Consider the following 18,696-nt stretch of genomic DNA (forward strand, 5'->3'; position numbering starts at 1 on the left):
GAAATCGAATAGTTTTCTACCATTTAAATTATTATTACTGCAATTCCAATATTCATGTCTTGAATTAAAATCTCCCGCTATTAAAATTTTACTGTTTAAATTAAGTAATGATACTAAATCCCGGATATCTAACTTGTTACATGGGAAGTATACAGAACAGAACGTTATCAATTGATTATTCATTTGGATGTTTACTGCAATTGCTTCTGCGGTAATCAATTTTGCAATATGAATTTGTGAAAATTTAATATTATTTTTAATAACTATACATATACCTCTTGAGCCTATATAGGTAATGTCTTTTCTAATTATTTTATATCCAGGTATATAAATTTTATTATTAGGTTTAAGTAAAGTTTCAGATATTAATACAATATCTATATTATGATGATTTAAACAATTTAATATTTCATATACGTTATTTTGAATACCGTTAGCATTCCAGTACATTACATTAAAAGTATTTTTGTTTATATGCATAATGACATAAAACATTGAAATACCAATAATTGTTTTTCTTTATCTGTGTTACATTTTTTGATTTCTTTGGACAATTTAAGTAGTACATTTAAAGTTTTGACAACTGTGCTATCTGTAAATAGTTCATGAATTTCATTAATGTTTTCAAATATGCTACTAATGTTAGTTTCTGAGTTTTGAACAGGATAATGAGATTTGGCAGATACAGGTGTTTGTCTAGATGAATTTTGCGTATTCATTATATTAGTAGTCGTATTAGTATTGGGAAGATTAGGAAAGTTATTTCTGTTTAATGATTCTGAGAAGGATTTTGTTAATGGAGGAGGAGCCGGAGCAGGAATTAAATTACCTTTATTATTATTGTTATTGTTTATGCCACGCCTAGCACAATATCTTTGGAAAGTTTCACAGAGCTTATAATTAGCCGGGTGGTCTTTAAAACAATTTACACATTCAGGTTTATCTTCTGCTGTTTTTCCACATTTTCCAGGAGCATGTTCCTTGGTACATTTTACACATTGAAATTTCATATTACAAAATGGTGAAGTGTGTCCATGCTTTTGGCATCTATAACATTGTGGTACATGATGTGGATTGTATATCAGGCGTTCCCATGTTACCTTGTGTCCCATTATATGATTTAGAGATTTAATTTCATTCAATTCTTGGTCGGGTTGTAGTATTATTATGTGGACTGGGAGACCATATTTAATGTTATTAATTGATTTAGTCATCTGTATTATTTTGGTGACTTTTATTGTTTTGTTTGTCAAATATTCATATATTTCTTGTGTATTAATGTATGGTGGAATACCCTTTGCAACTATCTTCTTCTTGGTATTACCAGTTTTTGGATAAGTAAAATATTGAATCTCGTCGGCATTTAATTTTTTTAAGACCGTATTGTAATCCTCATCACTAGTTGTTGTAATTAAGTAGTTATTAATACCTCGATATTGAGATAGCATTTGAGTCTTACATAACTTTTGTAGTTCCCATATATAGTGACGGTTAGGTGGTGTACTTTTGATTATAATTGGTGGCATTTTAACTTGGTTTTGATGAATATCTGATACATGATTTGTATTATTTGCACCATTATTTCTTGACTTTCGTTTTTGAATTAGGTTAAAATCTTCTTCTGGTCCTGTAGTATTATGTAATAATTGATTGAATATGTTATGGTCCGCAAAAACCATATTATTGTCATTTACATTGTGTACATTACTGTGCATTTGATTATCTGAAGATGTTGATGGTTCACTTATATCCATGTCATGAATTGTTTCTGTAGTTGAATTATTATTATTCCTCACATTTACACTGGTGCAATTTATGTTTGAAGAATCGTTAGTTATTTCAGCAGGTATAACTGTTTCATTTTCCATCATTTCATTCAAGTTTTTACATGTATTATCTGTATTAGTATTATTTATATTATTTGTTATCTTGGTATTTTCTTGATTTATGATAGTATTTATCAGTATTTGTGAATTAACTTTTTTCACACTATCTGACATACCATTCTTGTTAACTTTGCTTTTACTGACAACACCTTTTTTAACACTAAGTGATTTGCTCACTAATTCATTGTTTTTGTTGTTAATAATTTTATTAGCATCACTATTCACTGCAATTGTACGTGTATTTTGTGGAAATACATAGTGCTGATCATTATAAATTGTGTTCATAGCATTTGCAATGCTTGAACCCAAATCGTATAATGTTTTATCACTACCATCCGACAATGAGTCATCATCGTCGCACTCTGACGGACCTTCGTCCATGAAAATTAATTGTTTCCAATACCGATGTGAACTCGTCGAGCGATCGAGTAGGAATCAGCAACAAAAGTAGCTAAAGCAGTTTTGTCAAACTGGTGTTCACGTTGAACATCGCTGTTCATGATATCTACTGCTGCTCGGCTCGGTGCTGACATGCCAAATTGAATTAGCGACATGTTCGAAATTTGGATACAAATATCTTCAATCATTATTAAGTCTTCGTTATATATTTGTTCTGAAAATTCATGATTATTATCTTGATTATCAATTTTATACCGATGCAAAATATCCTCACTCATTGGGTCTTTATGTGTATTCCACAGTGCAGATGCATTTGATGGAAAACATGTTGTTAATATTATTGCAAATAATTGTTGAATTTTTGATGTGCAGATGAAATCAGTGCTGCATCTGCAAGAGTCATGTCCCATTGATTTATCATTCTCCAATAAGTGCAACTCACGGCACGCATCATAAAAAGTTTCATATAAAATTCCATTGACTGTCCTCAAATTTTGGAATGATCTTGGTCCTATACAATCTACCCAAATTGTTTGTCATATATATGCCTTCGAATCCTGAAACAGGAATACCTCGTTTTCTAGGTACCCAATCTTTTAATTTTTTATTCCATGTAAAATATTTAGGTGTATCTGTATATAATAATGTTCTAGCAAATCTTCCAGCAATATCTGATCTATTACAAAGTTTAAAAAATACAGTTAGAGTAGTCTTCGGAGCAGTCAAGGCTTGTTGTAATATATTGTTTTCTGTAAAGTATACCCGCTGACCGTTCTTCAAATGCACAGCCAAATGTACCACAGATCGATTCCTTTCATGTATGGAAAAACCAAAAATACGCCAGATAGCTTCATTGCTGCTGACGTATCTCTACCCATTTGATATCGAGTTATTTCATCATTCTCATTAATACTTTTAATTGCAAATATCGCTTTGTCGCTCCCTTTATGAACATATTTGCATATGTATTTTATTGACTTCACCGAGCTGCACAGTTTGGCATTTATATGTGCTTTATAGGTTTTGCATAGCAATAGCAAATAAGGAACTACCCATCGATTATCAACATCTATTACCCCGGCATTCGACAGTCGCAATTCAAAACATTGTCCACCATTGTCAACGTCACGTCGCCGATAAGCGGGATAACCATCAATGTCGGTGATAGTATCGTTTTGAAATGATTTTGGAAAATGTTTTGTACATTTTCCATTCACCGTGCATGGTGACAAAATAATGAGAGTACCGCATGGACCATGTATCATGTTAGTAGTTATAATATCGAACAATTCCTCATCAACATTTTTATTAGGAATTTCTGCTGAGATAATATTGTCAATCTCTACAGAATGTACCTTATCAATTAACCACAACAAAATATGTGCATGGGGTAAACCTCTTTTCTGCCATTCTACTGAGTATAATCAACAGCGTGTTTCACCAAAAACAGATTGATGCGTTATCAAATTCATCAATTATTTAAACTTCTGTTTAAAAACTCGTGCAGTTGTATCATGCCTATCCATCGCTGTTTGTCCCGGCATCAGCAATTTTTTTATTTCATCCCATTTGGGATTGCACGTAAAGGTAATGAACAGGTCTGCCATATGCACGAACATAAGCCATAGCATCTTGAATGTACTCCTGCATATGTCGCGGACTTCCAATATAAGAAGATGGAAGAATATATGCAGTACCAATATGACTAATATCATTCATTGCATCTACATTACCAAGTACTGCATCACGCAAATGTATATGTTCCTCGGCGCGGAGTTTGGCTTGATTAAACTTTATGAATGTTATTTTCTTCATTAGCTCGAATCATTGATCGGTAGCAGTAAAAGTCCATGGCACTTACTTTTTCGGCAAGTTCTGCACATGGAATAAACTATATTAAAATTATTTTAATTATTATTATTTGATTTTTTTTTAAAAATAAGATTTTTACGTGTATTTGGATCCCTTTGTTTAATATTTAAATGGTACCCATCTTCACCTTTCCAAAATATCAATGCTTACTGCAAAGCATCATAAGAACGATGACTGTCCTGTATTATCTGCATGGTATTATCTCTCCGTTGTATACGTATATCACGCCCCTCACATAGATCACCAGCTATTACGACCGCGACTTCATTGACTGTTGGAACATTATATGCGCCAGCATGTTCTCCAACCGGCACTTTGTCTGCTCTAATAATAATAGCGTAATCATCGTTTTCTAGTCTACTTGAAAGAGTCTTAAAAAAATGCAACAACTGGTTATAGTTTTTAAAAAATATTTCTAAAGAGTTCACAATATCTCTTTCCTTCTAAGCTGTATGTGATTAAATTCGCATCGCATGTTTGTTTGTCGTTCATCATCGCCCATAAAATAAATCTGCAAGAATTTCGGATTCACATCAGGCATGGGAAACAATGAACCGATTTGGTGGTAAACTTGACCTTGTATCTTAAATGTTGATTCGAAATTTCGACAATCTTCATTTTCAAATACTTTCGTAGCACCAAATGACGTCATCTGAAAACATGAATTAAATTTGCAAATTTTTTTCAGTAATATTTTTGATTGATACGTTGTTCCATCTAGTAGAGTTTTTAAAGATTCCGGTGGTGTTGTTAATTTTGTCAATATAATTTTCCCTGATGCGCAAGATAAACCTGCTGATTCTCCTTTGAATTTTAGAGCATGGCAATGTTTACATGCTTTGTCCATATTACCAATGGTTATTAAAGAGTGTGATGAATAATCAATTTCAGGATCATAATTAAACGCCAGGTGCAAAAGTGATGCACGTACCAATGCTCTGTGATTATTAACTCGTCGTTGATTATTTTCTCTAATGGCGGCGGTCGCACCTCGTTGCACCTCTCGATTTCTTAATGCCATGTCTCTCTAAACTTTCATTGGCACGTGTATTTCCTACTTGCTCTCTTAAATTCATATTGTCCATCATATGTTGTTCATGGGTCCTATTCAATCTTCGTTCATAGATTGCTCGAGCTTGCCGAGTACGTCTTCCAAAATTACTTGCTCCTCTGCGAATTCGTGGCATCGTGGCACGATAAAAAAAAGCCTGAATATTATAACCCGCTGGATAATGTGAATCACTTAATCTCACTCTCAAATTCTACTAAAACTATAACTGAAAAATACCAATATCTTCCACTAATACTGTATTATAACTGATTATTATTAAACCGCTTATTTAAACTATCATTCTCACATTACACATCAAAAACAAATTATATTTATCGCCAATTAATCAAGATAACATAGACTATCCTGGACTCTACTTTCCCGTACATAGCCACATCCTATCAAGTTAACAGGGATAAGACACTCTTAGCGGGCGCAGAGACATCTATGGAACTAACTCGCTTTGATAATTTTATGATATTTAGTTTTAAAAAAAAATCTAGTTGTACATGGTTGTATATTTTTTTTCTTAGAAATATTAACACAAAATTGAGCACAATATGGACATGATTTTTAATAAATAATGCTCAAGAGCGTTGACATTAACATTCATTATATTACATTTAATTCATTATATTTCATATTCATTATATTTATCTCATTCTTTTCTTTCAGTTCTATAGGTTAATGTTTGTATAAATATCGTAATATGTAAGTGTTATCAACATTTAAATTCGAATTATAAGTAAATTGATATTTCTTCAACTGTCATATCTCTAAATGAATATATCTATAGATAAAAGAGTATATGAATATATCATAGGTTTCCTCTCAATTCTCAAACTGATTGTGATTTTCTTTACCTATGCTGCGACTGCATAGTGCAATGAATAAGATTCGTATGGTTAGTTTAAGTTGTTGATCTTGAGTCAACGCATTCAATATTTAATGACTAACTTTCTATAATATTCAATTAAACATTAAGTATAATAAATAAAACATAATGAGTGACAAAGAATTGTTTCATGATTTTTTTTAAGAACGATTACCATCAGTTACATTTGTTACAGTTTGTTAAAGCTAAAAAAAATAATGTCTTGGTATGTAAAATACCATCATTTATTAATAAAAAGTTTTAATATAGTACTTAATTCGTCAAGCACAATTTTATTTATAATCAATTTATGTAAAACTATAATGTGATTTTGACAGAAAAAATGGTGCCATTGTATGAATAGATACAATTTCTGGAAGACTTTAGAATTAGCAGAACATCTCTAGCTAAGTGCAAGATATCACAAACATACGAAGACGGTGAATATTAAAATAGAAATAAATATGACGCAACAGTTTAGTAAAATAAGAGCATATCTGCATCAGGAAAATAAATGAATTTTATTGCTTAACCAAAACAAATCACCATTAATTATAATTTTAGGTACTAATATTTTCATAGGTTTAAGGGACATCAAACTGACAGCTATAGAGATTTTAGTGATTAGTGCATTGATGGTATTCTGAGTTTCATGTTTAAAAAAAACTCCGGTTGCTCGCCCGAAAGTTGCAACCGTGTCATTATGTAAAAATTTTTTAAAAGGAAAGAAGAAATTTTCAATACTGCGTTTTGTACAATTGATAAAGGGTAATAATGATGTTCTTACAATATGGACAAATGTATATGTGTATTCAAATTTCGCGCGGGGCTTATCTTTGCAATACAGAATGAAGTATGCTATGCTACTATGCGATTAGGCTTATTGTGTTTATGTACGTCCTGTTCCATATTGTATTTCAAGCAGACCACATCCAGCTAATAAATCATATTATATTTTAAATTGTGTTTTGGTTAATGTTATTATTTATTTTCTTTATTACCATAAAATTGGTCCATCTCACGGATATATAAAATCAGTGCACATTTAGTAGTACTATAACCAAAAATACACATACAAGTTTTGTTTATGCTGTACATGTGGGTCGACAACCTGGAAATATACATTCTTGGATTCAAGTTAGGTGAATATTAAAAACACTGCTTAATTTATGATCTGGAACATCATTTTCTTGTAATTGGAATTGGATTTGGCAAGTTATATCAAATACTATAAAAGCTATACCACGCCCCCAAGCCATTTGACACATAACCTCTATCTAGAGTTTGTTTACTACTACGTTCTATATCTTGGGATACATTGCTGAGGACAAATTAATACAGGAACAATAAGTTTTACTGGAATTTTGGACCACACACAGGAATTTTTTGGACAATATACAGAAATTCTCTGGGCAGCACACGATGTAGAGCAAGGTATTCAAGTAACAACCTGTTGCTGAGTCTAAATCTTATATATTATATACTCATTTTTATATTTTTTTCATATATATTTTGTACATTACTATTGTTCAAATTATTACCTTTATTTTGTTATCGTAAAGATATATCGTATACATTTTATAAAAGTGTACAATTCCATAAAAACGATTTACCAAATTTAAAAAATATTTGTATACCGCGATGCATTTTGAAACATTTATCTATTTCTGCGATAGAATACCACGGGTTTGCAGACGCATCTCTATCTGCATATGGCGCAGGTATATATATTAAAAATTTTTACTCTAATAAAACTACATCTACCAATTTATTATGCGCTAAAAGGGTAGCACCAGTAAAGAATATTACATTACCGCATCTTGAACTGTGTGCTGCCTTTATTATCTAAATTATATAAATATGTATGTACTAATGTCGATATCAAATTTAATAATTTTTTTTATGGAGCGATTTTACTCGCTACTATACTATTTCGTGTTGGCTTGGATCAAAACTGACCCAAGTCAATTAAAAATGTTTGTAAGTAACCGTTTAGCCGAAATTATTGAAAACTCTCCAAAATGTATTTGGAGACACATATCTAGCGAAGACAACCCGGCGGATATTGTCTCACGAGGTATATCAGCAAGTGAGTTGCAAAATTGTAGTTTGTGGTGGAACGGACCAAGCTGGTTAACTCTAAATTCTAATTGTTGGCCAAATAAATTAATAGAAAATACTGAAAATATACCAGATATTAAAGTTTTTACCATTTCTAACGACAATAATTTTAGTTTATTTTACACGCGTTTTTCCAAATTTTCCACGTTAGTTAGAGTAGTCGCCTTTATTTTAAGATGGTTGCCAAAATCTAAGTCTAATAGAGAATATTTAAAATATTTAACTATGAAGGAAATTCATAATTCTTCAAAATATATTATTTTACGCGTACAACAAGAGAGCTTCGGAAGTATTATGGATGGCTTCGAACTGATCAGAACTTATATTCTAAATTAAAATCTTTAAATCCTTTTATTGATGGCGAAGGCTTGCTGAGAGTTGGTGGAAGACTCGAATATGCTAACATATCGTATGAACAGAAGCATCCTATAATACTTCCCAAGTCTCATTATTTATTTATTTATTTATTTAAATATATAGCCCACAGATTTCTCCAAGAGGACTCAAAAACACAATTATTTTACATAATGAATAACAATTAAAATATATACAAAATTACAATATACAGTTAGTAACATAAAATGCTTAAGATAAAATTATTATTATTATTATGTTACCGAATTATTTTTACGCGGCGAACATGAAAGACTTCTGCACGCCGGCACTCAAACCACACTTTCGGTTGTGAGACAAAAATATTGGCCAATTGATGGCCGCAATACAACTAAAGAATTAATTCATAAGTGCGTTAAGTACACTAGATTTAAGGCGGCGGCTGCAGAACAACTTATGGGCAGTTTACCAGTCGATCGTGTTAATGTGAAACGTCTGTTTTTAGCTGTAGGGGTAGATTATGCAGGTCCAGTTATGCTGCGGGCGAGTCGGCTACGTAAGGCTCCTCAAATCAAAGCGTACATTGTTTTATTTGTGTGCATGTCCACCAAGGCAGTTCATTTAGATCTAGTTACGGAATTATCGACAGAAGCCTTTATAGCTACGTTGAAAAGATTTGTTTCACGGCGCGGTAGGTGTTCGATCATTCATAGCGATAATGGCAAAAATTTTGTAGGTGCTAATAAAGTTTTAGCTGAGTTATTTAAATTGTTTAAAGCAGAAGAAAATAAGCGACCTTTAATTTCAGCCGTTACACAATTAGATATTACTTGGCAGTTTACACCTACGTATGCTCCACACTTTGGTGGTTATGGGAGGGGTCGATAAAAATAATGAAATCACATTTGCGTAGAGTGATTGGGTAGCATTGTTTAACTTACGAGGAATATGTTACATTACTTACACAGGTCGAGGCAGTACTGAATTCACGTCCTTTATTAAGTATATCGGATGACAGCACAGATGCGTCATATTTATGCCCCAGTCTTTTTTTAATAGGTGATATAATGACTCCTGTACCAGAACCATACAATCTATGATTAAATGAATTAATTGAATATATATATGAATATAATTATTATTATACACATACATATAAATATATAATTATTCAAAATAAAATGTATAGATCTTGTTTTATTAAAAATGTTTTATAAAGAAATGTTCCATACTTATATGCAGAATTTACGAAGGCGCGCGGCGAGCAGTGCTGTTGCTAGTCGTTGCAAATCAGTGACGACTTACACGGGTGTTATATGAGCGCGAGCGTGTTCTTGCTCAGGTTTTTTCTACTTTTGGATGTGTTCTACCACATAAAATAAAACGAAATTTTGGACATTGAAAGAAAATTGAATAGCCTTTCTAATGATGCTAATTACAAATTAGTCCAAACAACCGCACTACCCAAAAATTCAAATCAAAAAACTATTTTCACTTTTTCATGCACTAAAAAATAATTATTAAACAATATTTGTTAAAAATAATATAGTACACACCGTTGTGAATAGAATGGCGTTATTTGTTTATCGATATCTTTTACAGTTGCGACAAAAAACGACTTTGAAAAAAGGGGCCACTTTCACACATTTTCAATGATATCTCGGCCAAATGATGAGCTACGGATTTGAAATTTGGTATATCGGATTTTCTCGAAAATACCTATAAAATTATTTAAATTATTATTAATTATTTAAATATAAACAGATTACGACCATGCGTGATCAATTTTGGAAAACATGGTCAAATCAATATTTAAACCAATTACAGGCCCGACATAAATGGTCAGACAGTTGTTCGAATTTAAAAATTGATAGTGTTGTATTAATTAAGGAAGACAATGCACCACCATTGCACTGGCAACTTGCCAGAATTGTAGACATAAAACCAGGTGCAGATGGTAAAGTTAGAGTCGTTAATATTAAAACTAATAAAGGAATCTATACTAGACCAATAACTAAAGTTGTACCTCTTCCGATAGAATAAATATATGAAATTCCATATCTTATAAGTTAAATTTAAATAATGTATTTTTCTAGAATGTTAGAATAGATTTTACTCAATTAGAATATATAATTTAAAATGAATTATTATTGATTACTATTATTATTTTTATACATTCCACTTTTCGAAAACATGTGTATCAAATTTAGATTACGATTATATTATTCATTTATGTATTTTAGGTTAAGTTACAATTTTGATAAATGTTAATGAAATATTTATAATTAATGTTAATAATGTAAATTTTTGGATGCTTTGCATCGCCCGGGAATATGGACAAATGTATTTGTGTATTCAAATTTCGCGCGGCTCTTATCTTTGTAATACAGAGTGAAGTATGCTATGTTACTATGCGATTAGGCTTGTTGTGTTCATGTACGTCCTGTTCCATATTGTATTTTAAGGAGACCACATCCAGCAAATAAATCATATTATATTTTAAATTGTGTTTTGGTTAATGTTATCATTTATATTCTTTATTACCAGGAGCAGAAAATTTAACTGGTATTTTTCAAAACTTTTGTCTAACAAATTGTATGTATGTTACCAATTATTCTTTTTTAGATTCTCGTTTAAATATAGTAATCAAGGAGCTCGCCAAAATGAGAATATTTATGGAAGGGTTCTAAGGAAAAATTACGAAATTGATTTTGGCAAAGCAGACAATGCCACATGTGGAAGATGCCGATCAATTTGGGTCAGCAAGAAATGTGATAAAATATTTTCCGCTGAAGACCATGGAGGAAGTGGAAATGGTGCAACAATATATAATGAAAAATAATTTGAAAAGTGAAATCGTATGAGAATGATACAAACTTCAGATATTATTTTATTTAAGTTATATTTTATACCTAATGTGATATCTTATTTTTTAATCGCTGATTAACTATTTTTTAGGTACTGTTTTTAGCCGGAACAGGCGGCAGAAGTGCGAAAGCTGTTACAGTTCATTTGTTGAAGACTATGTTCAGAGATTGTCTAGCCCTTTATCTAGACAGGAGGAAGAGGCAAACATAAATTTTGCGAGATGCTGTTGTGTGAAATTATCACTGGTATTTCATAAATACTTTTTTATTGCTAATAATAAGATCCATTTTATTAGTTTACTAATTTTATTCATTACAGACACAGTTCTTAAAAATATACCAACCGAGACAAAATTTGCAGTCTCAGAGGCCGCGAAGAGTTGGTTAAGACATGCCAATGAGCCATATATGAGAAATTATTTGTAATATTATATACATATATATATATATATATATATATATATATATATGTGTGTGTGTGTGTGTGTGTGTGTGTGTTACATTCATTATTTTTAATTATTTGTTCTATGTTTCAGAAGAGAAATGCGAGCAGAAGACGTACCACAAATGTAATGACTTATTTGCAATATTTGAGAAATATACATTAATAAATGGCTTTTTTCCTTCTTAATATATTATCAACATGAATATTATTTTCAGCTAGAAAATACAATTTAAATATACCATAATTAATTACAATGCATGTCTGATTCCTATCCTACTTACGGACGGAGTATCCCGCGCAGGATAGCCGGCGGCTATCTCTAGGGGCGGACATAGTTACAGTTCAGGGATAAGCCTTGGACAAGCGGGACGTACCGTTGGATGGTTCTGCGGACGAAGAATGTCCGCATGCGGATAGTGTAGGGATGATCCATAAGATCATCTCGTGCTGTCTGGGTATATATTACATTTTTCTATTCATATTCTATTACATTTATTTTCTAGTATATTATATGTTATTCCAGTGAATAACAAGTGGTTAAGTTACACGATATTTCAAGAATTGCTTTCAAACTTTGATACCTCGTGTAAAATCATGTATGCAAACTCGGGTTTGAAATTAATTGTTCAAGTTTTATATAAAGTACCTCATTAACATTTGTTTTGAATTAATGATTTTGCAGTTCAATAACTATTTTCAGACAATTAGTTAACATCGTAACCTAAATTTTAGCCGAAATTAGACTTAACCACTTATTGCATTGTGAGGTGACGTCATCCTGTACAGATATTTCGATTTTTGTCATCCCAGTGAATAAGTGGTTAAGTTACACGCTTTTGGAAGGCATTCTTTCAAAGTTTGATTGTTTGTGTAAAATTTAAATAATTTAATGATAATTATTGAATGCTAATATTATTATAGAGAGTGTTGATGCAATGAATGACACTATGGCCGTAATTTTGCGTTACATTCAAGATGACCAGTCTTTGACAACACATCAAAGACGAACAATTGATGTGTCGTTGCACAAAAACATAGATCATGTTGCCATTGAAAACAATCAACGAGATGAATTCTTTAGAATCGCGCCTGAAAGATGACAGCGAGTTTTGCACAGAATTTGTAAGTCGCTTCTAGTATAACTGTTATGAACAATGTATTAAGACGTTATATAAGAAAATTCTGTTTAGTTTATTATATGATATTATAATTCATTCTGTATCTTGACAAGAACACAGACAGTTTAACAAGAATATTTGAAAGACTAAGAGAATCTAATTTCAATATTCAACCAGATAAATCTGAAATTTTAAAGCAAGAAACAGAATTTTTAGGACACATAATTAAATTACAGAATTAAAAAACAGAAGGTATAAAAAACCTAACTCAAATAAAATAAAATCAATTTTAGAATATCTAGTACCAAAAACAGTAAAGCAAATTAAAGGATTTTTAGGTTTATTAGGTTATAGAAGATTTATAGAAAACTTTGCCAAAGTAACTAAAGCCTTAACAAAATGTTTAAAGAAAGACGCGACAATAACTTTAGAGTATGAATATGTTCAATGTTTTGAAACTTGTAAAAATTTATTAATAAATGAACCAATTTTACAATACCCAGATTTTACGAAACCTTTTCTATTAACAACAGACGCAAGTCAATATGCGATAGGAGCAATTTTATCTCAAGGAGATATAGGAAAAGACAAACCAATAGCTTATGCATCACGAACATTAAACGAATCAGAAATTAATTACAGTACAGTAGAACGAGAATTATTAGCAATAGTATGGGCCGTTAAATATTTTAGACCATATCTTTACGGAACAAATAATTACTGACCACAAACCACTATCATGGCTATTTTCTCTAAGAAATGCAAACGCAAGACTTGTTAGATGGCGATTACAACTTGAAGAATATGATTATGAAATTTTTTACAAAAAGGGTAAATTAAATACAAATGCCGATGCTTTATCGCGTATTAAAACTGATAACAACTTTGAAGAATTAAATTATAACGAAATTATAGATTTTGATACAGATTTCCAATCTATAATAGCACAAGCAAAAAAAGAATTACCGAATGTCGATGAAATAGATTCGATAATAAATGAAGTTTTAGGAGATCAGATAGATAGCGAAGTCATTGAAAATGATAACGTTACTATTCATGCATCTCACGAAAACCCAATTTTAAATATCCCTATTTCACCAAAGCCTATTAATTATTATATCAATCAAATAATAATTAAAATCGTAAATACGAATCCAATGAAACCGAAACTACTAATTTGACAAAAATAGAACTATAATCGAAGTTAATAATGAAAATATAAAAAATGATATAATAAAAATATTTAAAGAATTTACTACAAGTAATAAATCTTTTGCAATGTATAGTAATAATAATGAATATATTACCGATATTACAAACATTTTAATTTCAAATTTTACACATTCATCTTTTAAATTAGTGATGTGGAACGAAATTGGAGAAGACGTATTTGACACAAATAAACAAAAATCGGTCGTAAAAACTTTTCACGAAGATTCAACTAATCACCGTGGGATTAACGAAAATGAAATGCGAATTAAAGAAAAATTCTATTGGCCAACAATACATATTGATGTAACAACTTATATTAATAATTGTCCAATTTGTGCTATACAAAAATATGATAGAAATCCACCTAAACAAAATTTGCGATTTCTCCAACCGCATCAAAACCTTTCCAAATATTACATATGGATATTTTAACAATCCATAAACAAAAATTCGTTACGATAATTGACACTTTTTCAAAATATGCTCAAGCATATCCAATAGTTACAAATGTTACGGAAAACATCGTAAGAGTATTAATGATTTTCTTTTGGTCCAGAATTAAAATCATCTTCCTTACAAGAATATTTAAAAATACATAAAATCAACATTCATTATATTACACCAATGCATCCAAATTCGAATGGTTCTATAGAAAGATTTCATTCAACAATCTCAGAACATATAAGAATATGAAATCAAGAAAGCAAAAATCCAAGTATTTTAGATTTAATGATTTATGCAATTTATGGTTATAAACTTATAATAATTCAATTCATTCTGTAACAAAATTAAAACCTTTTGACATAATTTCTGGTTTTCTATCAACTAGATCACCTTTTGAAATACATTTAGAATCTGAAATTTTAACAAATTATTTAAATGATCATAAGAAAAGAACAAAGTTAATGTATGAAAAAATATTTGATAATAACTATAAGAATAAACAGGACACAATATCTAAACATAATCCATTACCGTATAAACAAAACAGTAATGCTTATTTAAAACTCAATCCACGCGACAAACTCGCATCACGGTTTAAAACAGTACACATCCAAGACGATTTAAATAAAACTTTACTGACAGATAAGCATTTAACATTTCACAAACAAGATATGAAAAGACCCCGAATTAATTCACAACAAATTTTACAGGAGAACAATGTTGCTGACTCACGTAATTCTTCTCCAATTCCTTCTACAAGTAAACAGCAATGAAATACAATTGCAAGAATTGAATACAGCCGGACTTCTTCCATTTGATCTAGGCAACGCAAAGTTAATCGAAAAATACCACACATTTATAAATTACGTAGATACTGATATAATTAAATTACAAATCAATAATTTAAATTCAGACTTTAACGCATTTTTATTAGTATTAAATAAAAAACACGAAGAATACATAAGTCCATCCATAACTTCCATAAAGAATCCATACTTTTCTATTATAAAAACTATGTTAAAAATATTGAAGATAAATATAATACAATAAGACCGAATAGACGAATAAAAAGAAGTTTAATAGACGGTTTAGGAAGTATAATAAAAGGAATTACAGGAAATCTAGATGCAGAAGATGGTAAAAGATATGACGAATCAATTAAAACACTTCAAGGAAACGAAAATAAATTAGCAAAAACACTGAATAAGCAAATCACAATTAACCAAAAATTAATAAAAAATTTTAACGATACAATATCTAGTATTAAGCAAAATGAATTAATTCTACATAAGAAACTTAATGATATGAACGACTTTCTGAAAAATGGTAACTTTGGTCATAATGAATATTTCATGGCAAAAGATGCTCTTGAACAGATAAGTTATAGTTTAATCATACTAACCAATATTTTAAACGATTTAGAAATATCCCTAGACTTAGCAAGAATTAACATAGTTCATAATTCTTTTATAAAATTAGAAAACTTGAATTATATTATTAAGAATGTCAAAGACTTGTACAAACAAAGCTCGTTACCTTTTTCCATAGATGAAGCTAATATTCACAAATATTATAATTTACTTAATGTACGATATTATTACTCAAATGAAAAAATTGTATTCCTTATAAAAATTCCTATAACATTATCTGAGATTTTCAAACATTATAAATTATATCCAATACCAAATTCCGCTAATAAAATTATTATTCCCCCAAAATCCTTCCTCACACTTAGAACAAAAAACTATCAATTTCAAGAAGAAGAAGAGTGTAAACTTGTCTCAAATCTATACTTTTGCAAAACGAAGCACATTCTCGAAAATAACGACAAATGCACAATTAAATTAATAAATTGGGAAGAAAAACGCTTACAAAAATTTAAACAAACATTAGTAACTCTAACACATAACATCATAAAGAAAATCAATAATGCACATTATATTTTATTACTAATCAACAATTCAAAAATAGATTTTGATTGTAAAGGACAACAAGAAACAAAATTTATCAAAGGAAATTATATTTTAAATTTACCACATAATTGTAAATTTGTTATCAACGGAAGAAATTATCAAAATATAAAATCATCAATACAAGGAAAACCAATTTTGATTCCAAGATTCAATTTAAATTAAAATGAAACAACACCCGAGCCATTACGTATTAAGAGCATTCAAGTAGATGAACTCTCAAGAATAAAAGAAGAACAAGACCAAATAAAAAATGTTTATATGAAGAATGCAATTACCAATCACAACAATATCCCGCATATTTCAATAGCTATAATATTAATTATAATCTTTATTGTTTACATTTTAGTGAAAATTATAATTCAAAAATGTAATAAGAAAAATTAGAAATCACACATGAAGAAGAACCACCTCAGGAAGTAGACACCCAGCCGTCAACCATGGGGAGTTATCTTCGAACAAATGCGCGTTGCACTGTTTTGGTCCTGAGTAGTTTCAATTTTTAAAAACAGATGGCTCATGCGCTCAATTTCAACTACAAATTGTTCGTGGTTCATGCAAGTGGCTGTCAAGTATTTGATCGCTGTATGGCTGTAGGAATAACCTAACTTTTTGAACTCGTGTTGTTTCTAAAATTTTGTTTAAGTGAACATTTGTGAAATTTAATATGGCAAAGTGTTTTTATAGTACCCAAAAAAGTGTCAAGTGCGGGTTAAAATATTTAGCTATTCCAATACAAGTTTCCGCAAAGGTATTTTTTAATAATAATTGCAGCAATAATTATATATAATCAAGATATGTCAACATGTTATTATATTGAATAGGTGTCTTGGGGGTACCTGCAAATTGCTGCAAAATGCACGAACAAAGCGCAGGAGTACTTTTGACAACCAAGGAATGCACTATGTAATGACAAGAAGGATTCATAAACAATGCAATAATTTAAGGAATAAGTCGTACAAAAAGTCTCCAAAGGTCTACTATTTTTGGAGACAAATTTTATTTTGCCATGTCCTCAAACATTGAGAAAGTTGCATTCAGAGATACAAGTGTATAGCGGTATTTATGAATGTCTATTTAAAACATTAGGTTCAGCTATTTCTTTTAAAAAGTATTAGTAGCAGATACTGTGTTTTGATGTTTGATGAAATACCATTATCTTCGGAATTGTTATATGATTGGATTGAATCTCATATTGTTGAAGTTGCAAAACAGTTATTCAGCTAGTATGGTTTAAATGTTCATCAACGTAAGTTCATTGTTATATTTAATAAGATTATATATTACATTAGCAAATGTAAACACTTATAAAGTAAACTAGTATTGGTTTAAATGTTCATCAACGTAAGTTCATTGTTATATTTAATAAGATTATCTATTACATTAGCAAATGTGAACACTTATAAAGAGAGTCTATACCATACATAATATTTTAATGTATTTCGATTGAAGATTAGTGTTATAATATTCTTCAAATAAAACTTGTGTAACATCCCAATATAATGTTTAAATTCAAGATATATTTGTTACCGACCTTGGGAATCAAAAATATTGCTTTTATCTTTTGATTCATAAACAATTGTATGTGCATAAAACATTATTCTGTTCATTGTAAACACTTTGTTGATCTTTTATGGCAATTTCAATGATAATGTTTTCATGATGGAACATGGCTAAATGTAATGTTATAAAACACTCGTACAGAAACTATTCAAAGGTTTTGTTAAATGCAACTTTACTATTAATTCATTAGATAGCGAAATAACTATTACATGCAGAATTAATAAAGAACAATGTCTCGTAAATGAGTTTTAATCCTAGGAATTTGAACTTCTCTCAATTTTGATATCAATATATATATTTTATGTTTTTATGACTTTTTTGTTTGTGAAGTATTTGTACTTTTTAACAAATTATTTGTTTTTTTCTTAACCCTTTAAATTTTTGTATTATTTGTCATTCCTTCTAAATTTGTAATTTCATTGCGTGCTCCTGTGCTTGTAGTTTCTTCTTAGTTTTTAAGATTTTAATATATTAATATTAGTCATTAAGTAATTAATATTACTCAGTTATTTGTCCTTAGTTTAGTTAAATACTTCTGTGA

General features: G+C 30.1%; 1 protein-coding gene across 1 annotated transcript; it reads right to left on the reverse strand.

The window, feature by feature from the left end:
• Positions 1-503: 503 nt before the first annotated feature.
• On the reverse strand, positions 504-2,267 carry LOC113380450 (putative uncharacterized protein DDB_G0282133; the record flags this gene model as incomplete). Its single annotated transcript, XM_026619688.1, has 2 exons — positions 1,295-2,267; positions 504-1,174 (listed from the first exon to the last, which is right to left on the reverse strand). Coding segments are annotated over exons 1-2 (1,644 nt in total), but the record flags the coding sequence as incomplete, so codon positions are not given.
• Positions 2,268-18,696: the final 16,429 nt, after the last annotated feature.

The sequence above is a fragment of the Ctenocephalides felis genome, unplaced genomic scaffold, assembly GCF_003426905.1.
Source record: "Ctenocephalides felis isolate EL2017-DRISC unplaced genomic scaffold, ASM342690v1 CF-g0.4_SCAFFOLD_02149, whole genome shotgun sequence".
Lineage (NCBI taxonomy): Eukaryota > Metazoa > Arthropoda > Insecta > Siphonaptera > Pulicidae > Ctenocephalides > Ctenocephalides felis.